The sequence below is a fragment of the Lagopus leucura genome, unplaced genomic scaffold (assembly GCF_019238085.1).
Source record: "Lagopus leucura isolate 7727_CA_CO unplaced genomic scaffold, USGS_WTPT01 Super-Scaffold_100034, whole genome shotgun sequence".
Taxonomy (NCBI): domain Eukaryota; kingdom Metazoa; phylum Chordata; class Aves; order Galliformes; family Phasianidae; genus Lagopus; species Lagopus leucura.
Genome location: NW_024962283.1, coordinates 4,059,471 through 4,078,767, shown reverse-complemented (window position 1 = coordinate 4,078,767; position 19,297 = coordinate 4,059,471). Strand labels below are relative to the sequence as shown.

General features: G+C 51.0%; 1 protein-coding gene across 1 annotated transcript; it reads right to left on the bottom strand.

Moving 5' to 3' along the window:
- Positions 1–706: 706 nt before the first annotated feature.
- On the bottom strand, positions 707–17,235 carry NECTIN1 (nectin cell adhesion molecule 1). Its single transcript, XM_042882240.1, has 5 exons — positions 17,181–17,235; positions 16,821–16,968; positions 14,923–15,010; positions 14,374–14,484; positions 707–4,220 (listed from the first exon to the last, which is right to left on the bottom strand). Exons 1-5 carry the CDS (start codon positions 17,233–17,235, stop codon positions 4,002–4,004), a joined length of 621 nt encoding a protein of 206 aa, XP_042738174.1. The 3' UTR covers positions 707–4,001.
- Positions 17,236–19,297: the final 2,062 nt, after the last annotated feature.

Genomic DNA, 19,297 nt, shown 5'->3' with positions numbered 1-19,297 from the left:
TGGAGCTTTTTTATTACAAATTTACCCTGAGGATTTCCCATTCTCACCATTAGTGGTCTGTGCTAAAAATTCTCTAATAGTGTCCTGATCAAAGCTGTCTGATTGGGCACCTTCTAAGGAAGAGATGGTTTGGGTTCACACCCCAGAGGTGTAGGTATTGCCTTCCCTGTATGATGGGTGGGGGAGAGGAGGGCTCTGGGCTCTCCCTTCCCTCTGGGCTGTAAGCAGCCCCTCCAACCAAAGGCAGGTGCCTTTGTCACCTTAAGCATTCAACTCACAGGTGGGTATGGAAATTGGGGTGCTTGTAGAAAAAGTAGGCTGGAGAGGAGGGAGTCTGAGAGATGATTTATCCCATTCCTTTCCCCAGTAGCTGCTGGCCTGCAGTAGGGCCACTGATGGCTCTGAGCCTCTTCCACCCACTCGCACTGCGAAGCATGGAGGAGGTTTCCCAAGAAGGTAACAGAATGAATAGAGAAGGTATCTCCCCTGGGGCACCAGGGTGTTCTTTCTGTTTGTGTGGCTCTCGGGGCAGAGCTGCAGCAGCAATGTGCTCCAGGCACTGCCCTCCTGGGTGTGCAAGCCTGGATGTTACATAATACGAGTGTGCAGGGGGTGATGATGCAGTGAACAATGCAGGACTAAGTCTGCACTGGGAGAAAGGAAGAGGTCAAGCGCCTGATGCAAGTTTCACAGCCAAGACAGGTTGTTATAACTCCTCAGTTCACTTTTATTTAAGTTCTGTGATCAGTCGTTTCCATCTGCAAGAGCTCTTGTGTCAATGCCACCGGTGCGTGGAACAGAAATTGCCACATTTCACCCCTGGTACAAAGCAACAGGAGGAATGGCTTCATGTCTCACATGGGGAATAACACCCAACTCCCCGTGCACTCTGCTAGCACAAACTCACCCAGTTTCCTGCTCAACTTGTTCAGCCATCCACCCAGCAACGTTTCTGTTCCCAGAGCAGTATCTTTGCAAATCAGCACACGCCGCGGCAGGAGGGGAACGCCTCCCATCAGCACTGCCGGGTTTGTGCTCCTGCAAGGTCAGCGTGGGCAGCCTCAGCATGGAGCAAAGCCAGCGTTCAGCCCTTGGCATCAGGTCCAGCAAAGTTTGGAAGCGGCCATTTGGCAAACCACACGGGGAAGGAGGGAGGACTTGGAGCAACAAATGAGAACGTTGCTAAGTGTGGCTTTGTAAAACCAAAACAAATGGCTCGAATAGTGCTCTCTTTCTTCAGGTGGCGTTTTGCCTCTTTCCTCAACTCGGTGGTGTGCACAGACTCTCTTTTTGCCATTCTTTGTGACCAACGCATTTCTTAAGGAGAGGAGAGAACATTAAGAGGCAAAGAGAACCAAAGCATCCCTAGGCTTAACGTTTGTACTGTCGAGAGGCTGCACTGAATTTAGGCTTTTCTCGCTTTTCCCCTTCCTGAGGAGGACCGAAATCCTTTTGCTTTGCTGAAAAGCACAGTAAAACCCTTTGTGGCTGCTGTCTGTGGGCAGCTCCAATCCAAAGGCGCATATGGGCTCTGTGTAATGCTGCAATCTGTGCCTCTGCTTCCCCCCCCCCCTCAAAGCACCGTCCTCCAGCCACCAGCAGCAGAGGAAGCCACTTGCAAAATGCTGTCTGACAAACAGCCATTTCCCCTAGCTTTTTTTTCCTAATGCACCTGAAGACCTGACTGTATTCCACTTCCCATTTAAATGTTTAGATCCGGCTGAAACTGCAGCATATGAAGGCTCCCAATCAAATCTACCTTAATTGCTGCTGTGAAGGCAGCATCCTGCTATTACAGGCATGCAGACAGGGAAATGGGGAAGGTTTTTCTCTCAACAGTGGTGCTGGTTTGGCTCCAGGACATCAGAGATCCCAGGGTTTTCCAGCACTGCTCCATTTTTCTTAACAGGGTGACCAAAAGCAGACTTGGCAGAGTCCAAAGCATGGTCTCCCCCGCTGGGCTGGATGTGCTGCCAAAGCTTCAGCTCAGAGCACACCTGGTTCTAGATCTGATAGCCAGAAAGTGCTCCAAGGTGTGTTGAGAAGAAAACAAAAGGGAGAAAAACACGTTATCTGAAGCAAGACACATAGCACTCAGGTCCATTGGTGTAGGGATGTGCCTGGCTGAGTTCTCTGGAGACTGAAATAGGAGTCCAGGTGACCCCAAAAAGGCCTCAATCAGTCAAGACTGATAGGGTGGCACTGGAAAAGTTGCACCTCATACTCTAAGGTGACGTCCTACAGTTCCTGACTCTCTGGGCATGGGAGAACCGCAGGCACTGGAGCACAGAGAAGCTGCTGTGCTGTGCAGGCATTGCCTATTTCAGCTGGAAAAGGCATCAGCATCCTTCTGCCTGCACCCTGCCTGCCACCCAGGCAGGACCCTCAGCCACCTCCCATCTTTTTTCATCTATGCCTGCAGGGACTCGGCGAGGCTGTGCTTCTCTGTGCAGAAAGGAGGACAAACAGGGTGAGTCCCATGGCTGCTCGAGGTGACGGGAACACAGAAAGTGCATAGAACAACTACAGCTGCTTAAATTTGGACATACAAAAATAAAGAGGTGGCAGAGTGCTTGGGCAGCTCCCAGGACAGCATGCAGGTCAGCACCCTCACCCTGCAGTGAGCTGGGCATTGGGTGGGCTGCTCACTGGTGGAAGTGGCACTGGAGCTCAGTTTGGTGTCTGGGCAGCAGGGTGGTGCTGTGATTCCTTCCACTCCCCCTACTCTTGACTCTGACATCCTCCTGGTGTCTGCAGTGATGCTGTCTGCAGAATGTCCAATCCCCAACCTGAGACAAAGGAAAGCAAACACCTGTTCCCCAAGAGGGTGCAGGTGAAGGTTATCCTCAAAACCAAGCTCTCTTATAAGGTTTTCATTCCTTTTTCTCCTCTTCTTTGCTTTTATATACATGTAAGTGTATCTCTATATTTATTTGTCCTCTAATACAAGTGAACACAAATGTGATGTGGAGATAAATTCCCTTCTCTAAAACACTTCATGGTTGCAGGAATGTACACGTTTGGATTTACATACCCACACACATTCCAAATATTAGAAAAAATATATAGTCCCCAAACTAAGATGCTTTAAAAAAGGTTAAAAGGCCAGATTCCTCTGTTGGCTTTTATCCTTCATTAAGAGTAAGAAGATTACCTGAAATCATGATTTTTTTTCCTTTGTGTTCTGCCTGAGTTCATTTTGAAATTCCAATCAACAAATGCAAGGAGAAGAGGGGGAAAAGCTAGTGGGGGATCACACTAGGCTCTGAAAAGGAAAATGAGAGATATCGTTTTCCTTTCTAATTTTTTCCCCTCTGGGTTTCAGGTTCTAAGAAGGTTCTTCAAAGGATACTTTCTCTGATGCGTTTGGGTTAAAAAGAGCCAATCCAAGCAATTGGAAGTGGGAGCAGGAGGGAAGAAGGACGTACACAATCCCTAAACCAAGCCCTCCCTTCTCTTCTCGGGTTGGTTTTGAGCATCTTTCTTTAGAAGCATCTTATTATTTGGTTCAGTAATCTTGGCTGGTTATCTCTTTGCAACAGGGATCTCCTATCTGCCAATGGGGAAAACCATTTTCTCCAAAGGGGTCGTGAAGAATCCACATCTGGCTACTCTGGTGCAAACTGTGGAGATGGACACAAGGGAACCTACGGACATTTAATCAGGGGTTGGGCACATCCCATCCAACACAGGGCAGCTGCCACCCACATACACATGCACGCACGTAGCCAGCTTGGTACAGGAGGGCCAGCACAAGGAAAGAGAGTCTCAGGGATGGGATGAGATGTGGGCGAAGGCAGAGTGTTCCCTTGGGCATGAAGAAGCCAGGCAGACACTTAACCTAACCAAGTCACTTACAATTGCACCCAAATTAAAAAATATATATATATAAATCAATAAATAAGCAAATGGCAAAGAGGGGTTTAAAAGGCCTTGGTTGTTGAGCGGTGGGGTGGGGAGGAGTGGAAACCATGAGCGTCTTTGTTTCTCCGTGCTGATGTTTAAACATACTGTTCCTTAGGACAGATGTACGGAGCCCGGGAGCCGGGAGGAGGGCAGCAGAAGGAGATGTCAGAGTGGTGAGGATAGAGATCTTGCGGGAGGTCTGACAGCGGGGCGTAGACGTGGGGGATCTTCTGCAGATAGCGACCGTCGTGTGAGTAGCAGCGGGTCAGGTAATCACTCGCATTCGGTATCTCTGAGTGACGCTTTCCAAAGTTCTGTAAGCAGAGACAAAAGTCAAAGGGTGAGAACTCTGCCGGCTGTAAAACACGCGGCTCAGCTCCTTGCTGAGGCTCACATACAGCGGGTAGGATGGGAAATTAAACAGTTCTGCTTGCTGCTTCGGAAAAATGGAAAGCTGGGTGATAAAACCTCGTATTTCAACAGCACTGCCACAGTTCCTGTAATATCCATCGGGATAAAGAATACGTATATGCTTTGCATTCTTTGCTCCTTGCCTGTATGGTCTCTGCTTCTCTCAATACAGCAGGCGGTAAGCAGGGAAGGGCAGTTTATTTACAGCCTTCCTAACTCATCCACACCTGAGTTTTGTAACAGTGGCGCTGGTATGCATCGTTGGTCCAACACAGACCTGTGCTCTTTTGTACAAAAGGGCACATTTGTCTGACCAGCAGCTCTGCAAGTACAATAGGTTATTGTGCCCCATGTTTACCCAGCAGCAAGTGCTGAGCTGTACCTGTGCGAGCAGCTCCTTTGTCAGCCTCAGCACCAGGCTTGTGAGTCAAAGCAACCGTGAAGAATGTAAAACATCTGCAGGATGGGAGCTCAGAGCAGCTCCAAGCAATCCCTGCTGCTCCCCATGGGGTGGCAGAGGTGGGATGCTCCCTCCTGCTCACCGCTCTTTCCCATGTGGAAGCCTTGCAAAACGACCCAAGCTGGATTAACCATGACCTTGCATTCACCAAAGGCTAATCTCATCTCCAAGAGGCAGCAAACCCACCAGCAACAGCCTTTTATGCACATGGTTTGTTCCGGGGCTGGCTGAAGCAAGTAGCTTGCCCTTGAGTCCTTCCTTGCTCTCTTTGAACACAGCACAAACAGTTGGTTTAGTGAAGAGGACAAGGATTTGACCCTCAGGAGAAAAAGCCTGAAGGAACAGAGCAATCTACTCAACTCCTCTGCTGCCAGTTCCTGGATAAATATTTCACCAGGACGCTCAAAAAAATCATGTAGAAAACAAAGTGTCAACAATAATTTATTGATGGTTCAGACTGCTGCGAGAGGCAGCAAGGTTGGAGGGCTGGTGCTCCAAAGGCAGAGAAGGCCACGGGAGGGTGAGGAGTTAGAGCACTGGGACTTAGCTGCAGTGCTAAGGACAACCTGACTTTCTTTTCTCTTTCCTTGGCAAAATGGTGCGTCCCACTGCTGGAGATGTTTGAGGTCAGTAGTCTCGAGCTGGACAGACAGCTCTAGGTCCCTTCTGTGCACTGGTATCTCTGACATTTGGGTGTCATTCCCACCTCTCCTGAGGTTTTCATAGGACCATAGGATGGTTTGGGTTGGAAGGGAGCTGAAGGCCGCCTGGTGCCGCTCCCTGCAGCGCACAGGGACACCCACAGCTCAGCAGTGCTCACAGCCCCGTCCAGCCTGACCTTGGCTGTCTGCAGGGACGGGGCACCACCGCCTCTCTGGGCAACCTGTGCCAGCGCCTCACCGCCCTCAGTGTAAAGAACTTGTTTTACAATGAACCTCTCAATCCCTGTGGCAGCACACACTCAGAGAGGCAGTAACATCTATCCAGATTACACAGCATCAACAGGAACCCACACCATAAGGGAAGAAGGGAATGGAGAACAGCTGATTGCTATTCCTCTGATTGTATCAGGTGATAAAAATGGGATAGAGAAAGGTTAGTACCTAAGGATGTGCAAAGATCTCTTCCTGTATAACAGTGTGCCCTGTGCTCAGGGTACTTTGAAAGCAGTGGAATGCCTTCATGTGCTGATGGGGATGGAAAAAGGTGCCAGCTCTGATCTCCTCCTGCATAGTGAATTACTGGTGGGTAACCTGAAAGGGAGGTGACCTCAAAGATTGAGCCTTAGTGAGGTATGGCAGGCAAGAGGGGCTCTTAGCCTGGCTGGCAAACAATTATTGTTCAAAGAGGAGGGCAGGTTTGTATAGTTTTGGGCATGCAGTAGGAAAGCAGAGGGCTTTCTACAAGCATGAGGGTTCGAAAGGTCTCACAGACAGAAAGGTCTAATGGAAAATATGCTCTCATTTAACACACGGATATTTTGTGTAAGCCAAACTGGTTGTTAGCAGCAAGCAGTGAGAGGAGCAGAAGGGGCCGTGAGATACAGCATTATTGGCTGCTTATGGTCCACCAAACCATGCATCTTTCTGTCTGTCCAGCGTGGGACTGAAAGAACCATCCACATAGCAAGGCTGGAGAGAACCAATGCCATTTTGTCAGCACTTCTGGCCAGGTGAGTACAGATGAACGCTGCTTTTCTTTCTGGCTGTGTTCTGTTCTCAGAGCAGGGCAGCTGGAGACCCCCAGTGCTGGGGCAGAGGAAGGGGTTCCCCATTTGCCTTCACTTTTCTCAGTGTGTGAAGCCAGCAGGCAATCACTCCTGCTTTGTTTCCTTATCTACGTAGCAAAAGGGATGAGAACAGAATCAGCCTGATGTTTATTAACGTGTTTAGCAGCCAGTGCCCTTTGACTTCCTTCCCCATTCCCACTGTGACTTTTTCCAATCTAATTTATCTCTAACAAAGTTTGAAATTAAATTAGGGATAATGAACTAATTAAATTGAACTGGCACACAACTCTGCCACCTTCCCCCACCTGACTTCTCCTCATTGCCTTTGTTTCCAACGTGGCTCTGTAAAATTCTTCATTATCTGGGTTACATCCTTCCCCCTCCCACCCCCAGTTCTATTTCCAAGAGCTTTGATTGAAGGGGATGTCAGGAATCCGTCCGTTTCAGACAGCATGGAAGATTACCTTTAAATGGTCTTTATTTGATTGAATTAGCTCTGATTTCTGGTATGATGTGCCCTCAAACCTTCCCCATTTCCTTTTCACCTGCCTTCTCCTCTCAGGTATCTCCACAGTACTTCTAGCTCCCTCCAACCTCGCTGTGTTCAATAATCTTAACGTACTCAATAATCTGTTCTTGTCGGTCTAAAAGTGAAGAACTCCTTTCCAGTTTCCTGCTCTCATTTCTGGAACATCCCAGAGCTGAAATCCTCAGAACAAAGAGAAGGAGCACAGATGAGGGATGTACCCACAGACACGTGCAAGCATTATTTATGCAATGAGCACACTCGTAAGGTTGTATTCCAACAGCAGCCACTTACCTGCTCTCTGTTCCTACTGCATCAGAGACCATCTGTAACCTTAAGCATTTATTCCCATGGTGTTTCTCTATGTGCCAACCCCTCTACTCTTTATCAGGGCTGTGGAACCCTCATCCTACTGATGGGAAGCTAATGAGGAGCCACCTCCATGCTTTGCTTTTTCTCCTGCAAATTGGAGATGGGGCTGTTTAACGGGGGGATGCTCATGCAACTTTTTGGCATTAATGGGGAGGAAATGGAGTAATTGGGAGCTGAGGCAGCACTTGCTGATTTTCTGATATCTCCAGCTCAGTATTACAGTGGGTTTATAGGGGTGCTCAGAAAGCAGAGCTGGAAATCTGAACTCTGCTCTCTAATTGGCCAGGATCTCAGTGCAAGTCTCGTGGTTTGAGCTGTTCTTGCTGTAACGGGGACAAGAAATTCCCAAATAAAGCTGAGAACAGGAGTGCGGGGAGGTGAAGGGGGAGGAAATAATTAAAGCAGCATACAAAAATCACCCTGATCTGCGGTGTGCCTTCGCAGGGAGATTTTGTGGCGGTGAGATTACACCTTCAAAGCACCATATGACTGGCTTTATTTTTGCTTCAGAGAGACTGGGAGGATTTCCAAATTTGGATTTGGAGGATTACTGTCCTTTTGCTGACAATAAAATCCCCCACCCTGGGGAGGATGAGGTGAGACCTCCCAGGATGGATTAGGCAACGCCTGCCTTGCTCCTGCTTGTGCCAATGGTCCGAGCATGGCCAGGAGCTGCTGGGAGGTGGATAAGGGGAGCAGCCCAATGGCTGAGCTGGACAGACAGACCCCACAATGGAGAGAAGCAAAAGCAAACCCATCCACAACTTACTGTCCACTCTCGCTCGTTACGTCTACGAAGACCTTGATCCTCATTCTGGGAGCAGGGGTGGGCGAGACACCGCAAGAGAGAGAGGTTACGGCTGGGTCCAGCGCCTGGCAGTGCAGACACTTACCTAGGAAGGCTTTTTTTGCTACAGCGGGGGAACTACAGGGCTCCTTCCAGCATGGGAAAACCAGGGGGCACAGGGGTAAGGCACACTGAGCTGTCCCACTGCACGCCTTCCACCCAGCTCCATCGCCTGCTGGCACATATGCTCTCAGGTTGCAGTGAGGCTCTGTGCAGATAGGACTGTGCAGTGGGGCTTTTAAAAAGCAGCTTTCCTCCTTCTCATCCCCCTGCATGGATCTATTCCCATCCTTCCCAAAGACCCAATTCCTTTGCCCTTTATTATCTCCTTCTCTGTTCCCAACCTACTGCTGCTCTGTGCCATCTCCAGCCCTCCCTTTGCTTCCTTGCTGTGCACTGAGAACCCTGTGAGGCAATAGGGCCATTGACCCCACAGCCCCTTACTCCCAATTATTAGCCAACAAACTAAATGGAAAAGAGCAAGATGGATGCTGTGGCCACCACACCATGGGAGATAGGCGAGGACAAGGAGTGAGGGAGAACCTTGGCTAAAGGGGGTGCTGCCTGTGTTGTTTTCTTGGTCAACAGCTGTTGGCATCACCCAGCATATCTCCCATGATTAGGAAGAAGCATTATAAGTTTGCTCCAATTCAGATAAGGAATCAGTGCATTTAATACCTTGAGAAATGGGTATGGTCATAGGGTAAGGCAATGGGAGAAGACCTGAGGACACTCCTCCCTTTGCAAACACCATTCTGCTTCAAAGGGTCTCTAACAGTTGGAGAGGACCCAAACAACCACTGGTGGGTTAAGTTGCAGTTGGAACCCTAAGCAGTCCCTGCTGCAGGACCTGAGCTCCATGGGTGATACATGGAGCGGAACAGACAGGGAAGTAGTCATGTCTGATCTCTCCTTTTGAGAGAGATAGCACCAAAAGAAATAATCTTCCTTCCCCCTCAAACATCATAACATGCCATCTGCATCAGCCCTGTGCAATGCAGCCTCTTTTATTCTGCATGCTCCATCCCTCCTTGGCTGCCTCATTCCTTGCAGACGCAAGAACCTTTACGTGTTCCCATTTCTCTCACGTACTCTCCCACCTTGTTCTTTCACACATGCACATATGCTCCCTCTTATCTATAGTCTCTTCCACGCACACAAACTCTCCCTTTTATTTCCCCCCTCCTCATCTCAGTCCCCTTCTCTTTCCTTCCCCTCCTCTGGATAGCCTTGAAAGGCCCTTTTAGCATCTCCCAAAGTTTTGACCTCCTGATATTGCTGCTTTGCTCAGCAATGTGGCCCCTTACCAAAATGCTCCAAATCAATCTGCACCCTTCAAACCCACCTGGTTTCTCCCTTCATTTCCAGCCAGGCTGGCTGCAGAACCCAACCATCAACCCTTCCCTCCCATGTGCCTCACCTCCCTGTAGAAAGCAAAGGACAACGGAGAGCATGCACAGAAGGCAAAGGCATTCCTCCAGCCCCCAAAACAAGGGCAGTGTGCGGGAGGAGGGGGTGGGCAGGATGGGTTAGGAGCACTCCACGACAAGGACAGGGGATGCAGAGAGGAGCACAGTGAGGAAGGCAGAGTGCAGTTGTGTACCTTGAGGCCAGAATCTGAGGGGAAAGGGCCTAGAGTGACATGCGCTAGCGTAAGTTGGGCTGGATGGTTGCATACTCGACTAGGTCTCCGCCAGCATGGATGGAGGTCCGAGGACTGGGTGACGAGGCCAGAGCGGCCGTGTCCAGCTCTGCATAGTGGACATCACAGTCCTTGGTGCCAGAGTTCTGGAGAGAAGAGAGCAGCGAGGCAGTGGGGGGAACAGGAGGAGAGGTTTGGGGGTCAGGAGGGGTGAGAAGACAGGAGCCGAGCCGGAGGGAGTGAGTGGATGAGATGGGATGGGGTTTGAGTGATGGGTGGGGGATAAAGAAGAAAGAAGGGTGAGAGGGGAGGAAGAAAAAACAGTTAAAAAGAGGGAGGGAGGGGTGGCATGAGCAATCAGTCAGCTAAAACCCCAAATTAAACCCAAGGTCCCCACGGCATTGCTCCCCAAAGCCACCTGCAAGCCCAACGACCCACAGCCAGGCTGGCAGCACTCTGCTGCTCCCTGCTTCTCATCATCCCCTGAGACCAGCACTGTCCTCAGCCAGGGCAGTTTGGTGAACTCTGACCTCGTGAGATACCTGAACTGTCAGCGCTGAGCCAAGAGTTTGGGGTTCATGGGTGAGAGTGATGAGAAAGGATTGAGTCTGGGGTGTCAGGATGGAGTTAACCTGCAGGGAGCTGCTGCAGCTGTGTTGCTGTAGGGAAATGGCACTGCTTAATCAGTGCTGTTGTGTTGCCCCGGTGTGGGGGCTGTTATGGCTTTTCTTATACACCACATTTTTGCACCAAGCTTGACTGCACATTATGCTATAGCAGATGAACTACGCAGAGTGGTTTTGTGGCTGTTATAATGTCTAATAGATGCCAAAAGCATCCTTCTTTGGCGTGGAAATATTGATGGGCATTCCGTTTCTAAGCAGGTTTTATCAGCAAGAGCTGCACGAGTGGAATATTACCCAATTTGTCTGATCACTCCCATCCAGACATTGCTCATGCTTTGCACACAATTACAGTCAGAGAACCTTGGGAAGCAGGGTGACCTGGAAACCTCAGCACCTGGGGGGAAATGAGCCCCCAGGAGGAGGAATGGGGTATTTTAGGGGCACCCCTGTTGTCAGAGGCTGAGGTGTGAGGTGCCTTCAATCCTTTCTCTGCAGAGGGTCTTTAATTTCTCTGCTGAGCACCTGCTAAAGCCTCTCTGAGAGGAGAGAGCTGTCTCTTCCAAATGGAGAAGGGACAGGGAAAGGGGAAAGCGATTCCAAAATGGCTGCATCACACAGCAATAATGCAAAAGTGGTTGAATCTGAAAACATTTCTCTGCCCTGTGTTTGGAATGCCCTCAACCCTGTGCTAGCTGTGGCAGAGCAATTAGCAGAGGCCCTGTTAATGAGCTGGGTGTTTGCCTGCTACTAGAAGGGCTGCTGGGTGCTCTGAGTGCCTATGGGCATCGAGGAGCACAAATGATAACAGCTCATCTCAAACCTCCACCCATGCTCTGCAGAATCCTCCCCTTCATCTTTCTGTCTCAGCACCTTCTCCAGTCTCAGATAAAGGCAGACTGAGCCTTGAGCTCCTTCCCATTCTATTTTGTCCAAGGAGGTTGTGGATGCCTCCAGGGATGCCTGGAGGCATTCAAGGCCAGGCTGGATGTGGCTCTGGGCAGCCTGGTTTGCTGGTTGGTGACCCTGCACGCGGCAGGGGTTGGAACTGGATGAGCATTGTGCTCCTTTTCAACCCAGGCCATTCTATGATTCTATTTCCTCTCCCTGCTCTCCAGATATGCTGCTTTCCTCTGGAGATGCTTGCTCTGGGGAGTTCCCCTTGCTCTCTGCTACTCTTGGGCTCGCTCCCACTCCCTGCTGCTTGTTGGGAGCAGGATTTATTACAATATCAATAATGTGGCTTGTATACAAGGTCTAGCACCGCTACGTGCAAGCGCTCTGCGTAAATCATCAGCATCGGCACCCCGGTAATTGCCCTGTAAAAAGGAGGAATTATTCTGCTGTCTGCAGCAATGAAACTTTCCCTTCTACCTGTGCAAATGGTGCTTACACCAACCACCCCGCTGCTCCTACGCGTGCTCTGCTCCCTCCTCTCACGCTTCACCTTGCACACAACATTTGCATGACAGGGATGCTTCTGTGCCCACAGGGTGTGCCTCTGGTTTTGCACACCTCGCTGTGCACGTGGGCACCAACACTCACAGACATGCAACCTGCAGCATGCGTGCACCTTCCAGCCCACTCACTCTTGCTTAAATACCTCCGTGCACACCAAAGCTTTTGCTCTACAAGGGCTCAGGGACAGTACAAGCAACACTGTGATCCCCTGCATGCTTTTATACTCTTAATAGTCCACTGTGCTGCCCTTGCACATCCGTGCCATCAGCTTTACATTCATATTCTTTCCCACATCCATATCTGCTTTTACTCCCTTTTCCAGCACCTGCAGATGTGCCCCAGCCCACACATTCCTACCTGTACCCCCCACCTCTTGGTTTCTGTCCTCCTGCCACCTTTCCCACTTCTCCCTCCCTTGCTCTTCGCCATCTTTAATCACTTTCCAGCTTCCCTTCTCGTGCCATGAAATTGCCCTCCCCAGGCGGTGACTTTCACGCAGCTGAGTGATGAAAGCAGTTTATCCCAAATTAGGAGGTTTTGCACAATTCACTTAAAGCACAATGCATCCACCCCATTTTCCTACAGAATCAGGTCCCTTCAACTCTCATCTTCTTCCACACGCTGCCTCGTCAGATCTCCTGATGAAGCACAAGCAGAACAGGAATATCCTGTCTTTCTCTTTGCCTTCACCTCTGAAGGATCCCAGACCCCAGTGCTGCTGCTGGGGAAGGATGAGGAGGGAGTGGGGCTGTGTTAGGCTGGCAGAGACCCAGTGGAGCTGTAGGGAATGGATGAAAAATGTGCCTCGTGTGAGTGGTCCTGGAAGGAGCGGGGCAGGAGTTGGCTCTGCAAGGCATGGATGAGCAACATGCTGCAGCCTGGCCCCAGCTGTGCCATCTGAGCAGCACCCAGCACTCCCAACCCTGTTTGGCACAGAAGGGCTCCTTCCTTCCCATTACCAGTCACGAACTGGCACAACCTGCTGCCTGCCCAAAGGATGTGGTGATTTAGCAAGAAATGAGAGCGAGCTTCATCTTGTTCCTGGGGCACAAAGCCAAGATGCTCTGTGTGCAGGCAAGGAGATGGGAGCATTGCAGGGACTGCCAGCCACAGAGAGCAGAGAGCAGGTCCCAACCCAGCTGTGCCACACAGCTGCAGCAGCTGAGTCACCCAGACCCCACGTCCCCAGCACTGAGGGATTCTCTTGGTGGGCAGGAGCAAAGTGCAGCCCATTGCTGCTGGGCTGGGAGTGAGGGTAAGGAGCAGAGAGTGCCAAGCATGGGATGTGGAAATGTATCTTCTCAGACCAGGATTGAGAGCAGCAAACTCTGTTCCCATGGTTACGGAGCAGCTACCCATCAGGCCCCATCTCACATCACTAACTCTGCCATTTAATTAACTGACTGCTCATTATTTCCCAAAATGAGCTCCTCCATCCTCCAGCTTGCCTGAAAAGCAGCTCTCAGCTGCTCTCCACAGAGCAACCCATCTGCCTCGGATGTCCTGTGCTTTGTTTTCAAACCCACCTGCCTTGCTGCAAGGGGCTGGAGATAAGCTCTGGGCTGAGGGAGGGCTCCAAGAGGAAGTTTTTCTTTAGGGGCATCAGCCACTTTCAGCTTGGCTGGAGTAAAGAGAATCACATTGGCATGGCTCAGTGCAGAGCTGTATCTGAGCCATTTTATCACTGATGCCCTCAGCATCTGTCTCACTGCTGGCTAAAGGTCATTGGGCCCCATCCTTCTGTTATCTGCACAGGAATGTACATCGAAGGGTCGTTCCAAAATGAACAGGAGGGCTGCAATAATTAGTCATGTTCATAAAGTATCCCTCCATACTGGCTGATTGGTGATTATAACGCCTTGGCAAAGAAGCAGGTTCACATGCTGATAAGTTGAGGCATCTGGTTTTGATGTTGAGACCTGCAACCCTCATGTGAGGTCTCACAGAGGATGCAGAGAGCAGTCCCATGCTGTGGGGTGGGGGAGGGATGGACCTGTTTCCCATGCTTTGCTCTCTTATATCTGCATTTTCTCCTCTAGTCTCGTCCCCTGAAATTCACCCTCCCCTGCCTGGCTGCTAGCATCTCTGCCTGACCCTTAATCTCTCTGCTGCTGCTGTCTCACATTAGCATCTCCCTCTCTGCCACTGAACAAATCCACACAAAACAATGGGCTTTAAGAAACTTGTCAGCGGAGAGTCAAACCCTGGCACGCTCTGCCCAGCCAATAATGGCTCTGAAAAGCTTTGCTGCAGAACCCAGGAGGGTGATGGGGTGGGATACCTGGCTTGGCTGTCACACAAAGGCTGGATATGGGGTCTTTTGCCATGGGGTGAGGGATACTGGGGTGAAAGCAGGGAGGCTGAGGTGGGTGTTCTGAGCCTTCTGCACCCCTTACCAGCTTGTCGGTGTAGGCAGAGGGCTCACTGGCTGCCATGTCGTAGTATGGGGGCTGCAGGGGAAGCTTCTGGAGCTCTTCCTCATGCTTCATGTTGTCCAAGTGAACAACCTGTGGCAGAGAGAGAAGGGTGAGGAGCAAGTGCTATCCTCCTGCCACTACCAGGAGCAAGCTTTACCTTTTCTCTTGCTCCTCCCATACAACTTGCCTCCTGCTCTATTTCATTCCCACACTCCTTTTCTCAGTGCAGCCTCTCCTGTTTGAAATGGTGGTGATGCTCAAACCTCACAACCCAGAGCCCATCGATTTGCTCCTGAAGGGAGCAAATGGGGCCAAACTACAGCTCTCAATCTGTGCCCATCATGGGCAAACAAGTCCTCACCCACTGCTTCCCATCCCAGATGTCCATCTTTGGGACTTGCTGCCTCCCAAACCCATGCCACGGGGTTTTGGGCTCCTGCAAAACCTGTGATCCCAAATCCAGGCTCTGGGGGCACTGCCTGCTCCGTTTGCCATGGAAAGGAGCTGGCAGCAAGGCAAGAGGCGTACCTGGATGTCTTCAGTAGTCAGGTGGCTTTTCAACTCCTGCTTCCTCTTCGGCGGAGGGGCAGGTTTGTGGGAGGGAGGCAAGTCAATGCTAAGGGAAGAGAAGTGGCAGCTGATTAGAGAGCAGGAGGAAGGGGTCTGCCTGCTTTCATGTGCCACAGCAGGCTGGATCCTGCACACACTGAGGATTTGACTGTGTTTGTCACCAAACTGTCAGTATAATCATACGGGTTATTCTCAGCAACTCCCCTCTTTTCTTTCTCTCACCCTGATTAGAATTGTTAAACAGAAACGAACGCCCTCCTAGCACCCTGCTCCCATTTCCAAGCACTTCCCTGTGTTGGATTGCAGACCACGGGGGTGTAGCTGAGATCCCTGTCTCTCAGTGCTGCTTTGGGGTGGCTGCAAGCATCCCATGGGATGGATGCTCATATGGTGGCTGGGAGCCCCAGCGAGTGCCAGGCGCCAGTGCAAACCAGCGAGGTGATGGCAACCCCCAGTAGGGGACTTATTTGGGGCTGTAGCTTCCACCACAGGTTTTCCAGTGGGAGCTGGAATCTCCCTCATCCCCATGCTATGCCATGCATGGGGTTTAGCCCTGACCCCCACTCAGGGGATCAGCTTTTGCCCCAGAGCACACAGGGATTGGCAGCCGTTACAATCCCAGCCCAGAGCCTGTCTCTGCGCATTCCGTCTGTATGCACAGATGTGTCTAATCCTTTTACAAAACTTATTAAAACTCCGATCCACTAATTAGCCAGCTTCCCCTCCCTTCTCCTACAAACTTCATCAGATCTTCCGATTGGGATGGGCGACTTTCCTTGGCAGCACATTGGATTCCAGCATGGGACTGGGGCTACTGGTGAAGGGAAGGGTGCAGTGGGCTCCAAGAGCTCTGCAGGATGTTGACTTTAAAGAAAAGAAATGCTCTGAATTTTGCAAGGCTTTGGACTGGGCTCCACCACCCCTTATGCTCTGGGGCACCACTGTGTTTCTATTCTTGGCTAAATTGACTCTTCTTTGTGCCTTCCTGGAGGGACACTGTGGGAAATGGATCATCTGAATGCATCTCTGCTATAGGGCTGATGCTGTTGATGCAGTTTCACCTTGTGGTGCTATTTTTGTGTGTGTGTGTGTGTGCCTTTCTGTTTTCCCCAGTTCCCTTCCCTCCCTTGCTTGCTGTCCTCCCATGCCCTCTCTCAAATGGGATTAAATGGAGCACAAAATGTGGCCAAATGTAACAGTGATGGTGGGGAGGGCTGGGGGTGATAAAAGCAACTTCCAGCCTTGGGGGCTTGGTGCCTCCCTGGGAAGTGGGAAGGGAGGGGTGCTCTGTGATGATTCAAAGCTGTGTAGGGAGTGGCCAGGGAAGGTATTTCTGAATGTTCTCATTGCATTGCAGTGTGGGGCAGAGCAAAATGAGCTTCTGCCAAAGGAGAGCACCTGGTGGTGCTCCAGCATCCGCCTTCAGGATGGCACCAGGTATAGGTGGATGGGAATCCTCTCTGAGGGTCTATCAGAGACCCCTCTCTGATGGCAGAATGGGATTCAGTCCAGCTCAGGAGCCTGAAGTCATTCACTGGTGAAGGAGGAGCTGGGTCCTCTCCTCCCTCTATAGGTGAGAGTGGCACTGAGCAGCCGTGCTGCGTCCAGGGATGCACTGTATGTGCAGCATTGGGTGAAATGAGCTTCAGCTTCCACTGAGGGCTCGGGAGAAGCATCCAGAAATAAGAGTGAGCAGGATGGGAAGCACCAGGGGCCATGAAGGAAGGAAAAGGGGGCAGAAGGGGATGAACGGCAGCAAAAAGGCTCTGTGTGCTCAGGGAGCAAAGGAGACAGAAGCACTCTGTGCTGCCCCATCCCACAGCTGCTGTGCTCCCTGCCAGCCCAGGGCTACTCACAGGTCGTGGTCTGCCTCTGTGCGCTCCTTCTGTTGCCTCCTGTAGACAATGAAGACAGTGACAGCCACACCAAGGATGAGAGCTGCAGCGATGACACCTCCCACGATGCCAATGATGCCTCCCAGGGCGCCCTGAGGTAGTGGCTTGTCTGCAACACACAAGGAAGCACAGGAGAGAGAGTTAGGGCATTCAGCAGGCGTAGAATTGGTGTGGAGGAGCCAAGCCGCTCGGACTCTTCGTTGACTACTGTTGGAACAGAGGAGAGCAGAGCTTTTAATGCACAGCTTGGGAAAGCTGAGCACCAATAGGCGATGCATTGAGGGAAGATGTGCCTCAATGCCTGTCACCCTAAAGCCTTACAAAGCTGAGTGCAGGATGCAGGGGTGAGGGAGATGGATCTTCTCTTGCCCTCCATCCCCCACTCGCCCCATGGCTGCAGTGCTCAGTGACATGAGACATCTCCCCAGCAGCTGACATGGTCCTCCTGCAAAGGAATCCCATCCCATGGGCTTGATGGGAAAGTGCTTTGAAACGTACGATAAAAGGATTTAATTTGCTCTACCTTCCAACCTAATTAAACTTGAAAACTAGCTAATTGGTACTTTGTACTTACAGCTCCGGCACTGATGAAAGAAGGAGATAATTGGAATGGAGGAAGAAGGAGAGGAGGAGGAAAAGGAAAAGAGATCCAGGAGAAGGGAGCGAGACAAGGATGAGGGGAAAAGGTACTTTGTAGAACATGTCTGTCACACCTCACTCTCATATTTTTCTTGCTGCTCTGGCTCCTGGCTGCTCTGAGTCTGAATCCTGGACTATACAGCCTTGGTTCTCCCAGAGCTGGGTGGTCACCCATCCCCAAAGCCTCAGAATGATGCCCACATATGAAACACACAAGCACACATGCCTGAAAGACACAGGATCACTCATGCAGGTTTTCTCCCCTTCACACCATGGGTTCAGCTGAAGGTTGGATCTCCCTGCACCCCACCATCATACATGGGGCTGGGTCCTTGCCAGCAGCCCCATTCCCATGCAGGCAGCCCTCTCCACCATCCAGATTTGCTGCTGTCATGCAGGAGTGAAACGAGGTGTACAAACATTTCCCAGGGCACTGCTCTCTCTGGTCTATACCAGAGAATTGAAGAGCACAGACCTGGCAGGTTTACTGCATCAGTGCAGCACATGTGAACTCACAGCATGGTGCCAAGACGTTTTGATGCAAAACTTGCCCTGGGAACTGTCTCAGCACAGATCCCCCATCTCTTCCCTGCAGACTCCATGTAAACCTGGTGAGGACACCCCAGAGCCTGCATCAGCAGCACCCCATCCCCAATTAAGGGCTCAGAGCTGTATGTCTTCCTGCCAATGGCAGGATGTTGCAGTCATCAAAACACCGAGCTCTGCTCCCCACAGGCAGTCATTTTTCCCCCTCTTCCCTTCTCCATAAGCCACATTATCTCGTAAATAATATTTCTGCCTTGAGACAGCTTGCTTGCAGCCGTGCTCAGGCAGACAGCTGCCACGTCGCAATCCAAGCCCCTAGATGGCAGTTGTGATTGTGATGGTGGAGAATCTTCCAGTCCCTCTGGCTGGGGCATATCCTTGATGGATTGGTCCTGAATGGCTCTGGGTCTGCAGGTAGGGAGCAGGGAACGTCAGCTTCCTGCCGACACTGTAAATCAGCAGGTGTGTGCTTGGGGATGGGGTGGAAGGAGCAAGAGAGGTGAGGAAACAAATAAGCAGCACTGGAATGGATCTGTGGGAGCCTTAACAGGGCTGTGTTACAGCAGAAAGGGGCCAGGGAGAATCAGAGAGGTGAAAACAAAGCCATCAGCCTGTGGGTAAGAAGAAAATATAGGGCACTGGGTAAAGGTGATGAGGAGAGAGAATGGATGACATGCAAATACCTGAAGTGTTGTGTTTTGGTTTTTTTTATAGGGTGAGAAGTAATGGCCTTAATTTGTGCCAGGAGAGGTTCACTCCAAAAAAGTGGGCAGTGACCCAGGTGCACAGGGAGGTGATGGGGTCACCGTCCCTGGAGGGGTTCCAGAACTGTGGAGATGTGGCACTTGGGGACACGGTCAGAGGAGATGGGTTGGGGCTGGGGGATCTGAAGGGTCTTCTCCAACCTGAATGATTCTGTGATTCTATGAATTAGGGGAACAGAAGGAGAAATGCAGTTGTTTCGGGGTGTCTATCAGAGTGTCTCCTTCCTACCAACCTCTCCAGGCTCTGGGGTGAACATCTGGGTGCTGCTACTCATCACAGCTGCTTAAGGCAACACTGCACTGCCAGGCAGTGACAAACCCCTGTGACAAGCCTTGTCCCTGCGGGTGCAGTTCTTCTCCCAGCAGAGATGCTGGGTGCTGGAGGAGCCCACCTAGGAACTGGCAGAGAGCCCTTCCTTCTGCTCCCCCTTCCCTTTTTCTTTCTCTTCTATCATCTGCCTCCCCAGCTGCTTCTTTCCTTGGTGTCCC

Coding starts and splice junctions, on each gene's coding strand:
- NECTIN1 (XM_042882240.1), bottom strand. CDS start 17,235: ATGGAGGGCAAGAGAAGATCCATCTCCCTCACCCCTGCATCCTGCACT. Junction 16,969..17,180: donor TGCATCCTGCACTCAGCTTT/GTAAGGCTTTAG, acceptor TGTGTGTTGCAG/ACAAGCCACTACCTCAGGGC. Junction 4,221..14,373: donor CTGCCTACACCGACAAGCTG/GTAAGGGGTGCA, acceptor CTCTGCTTACAG/AACTTTGGAAAGCGTCACTC.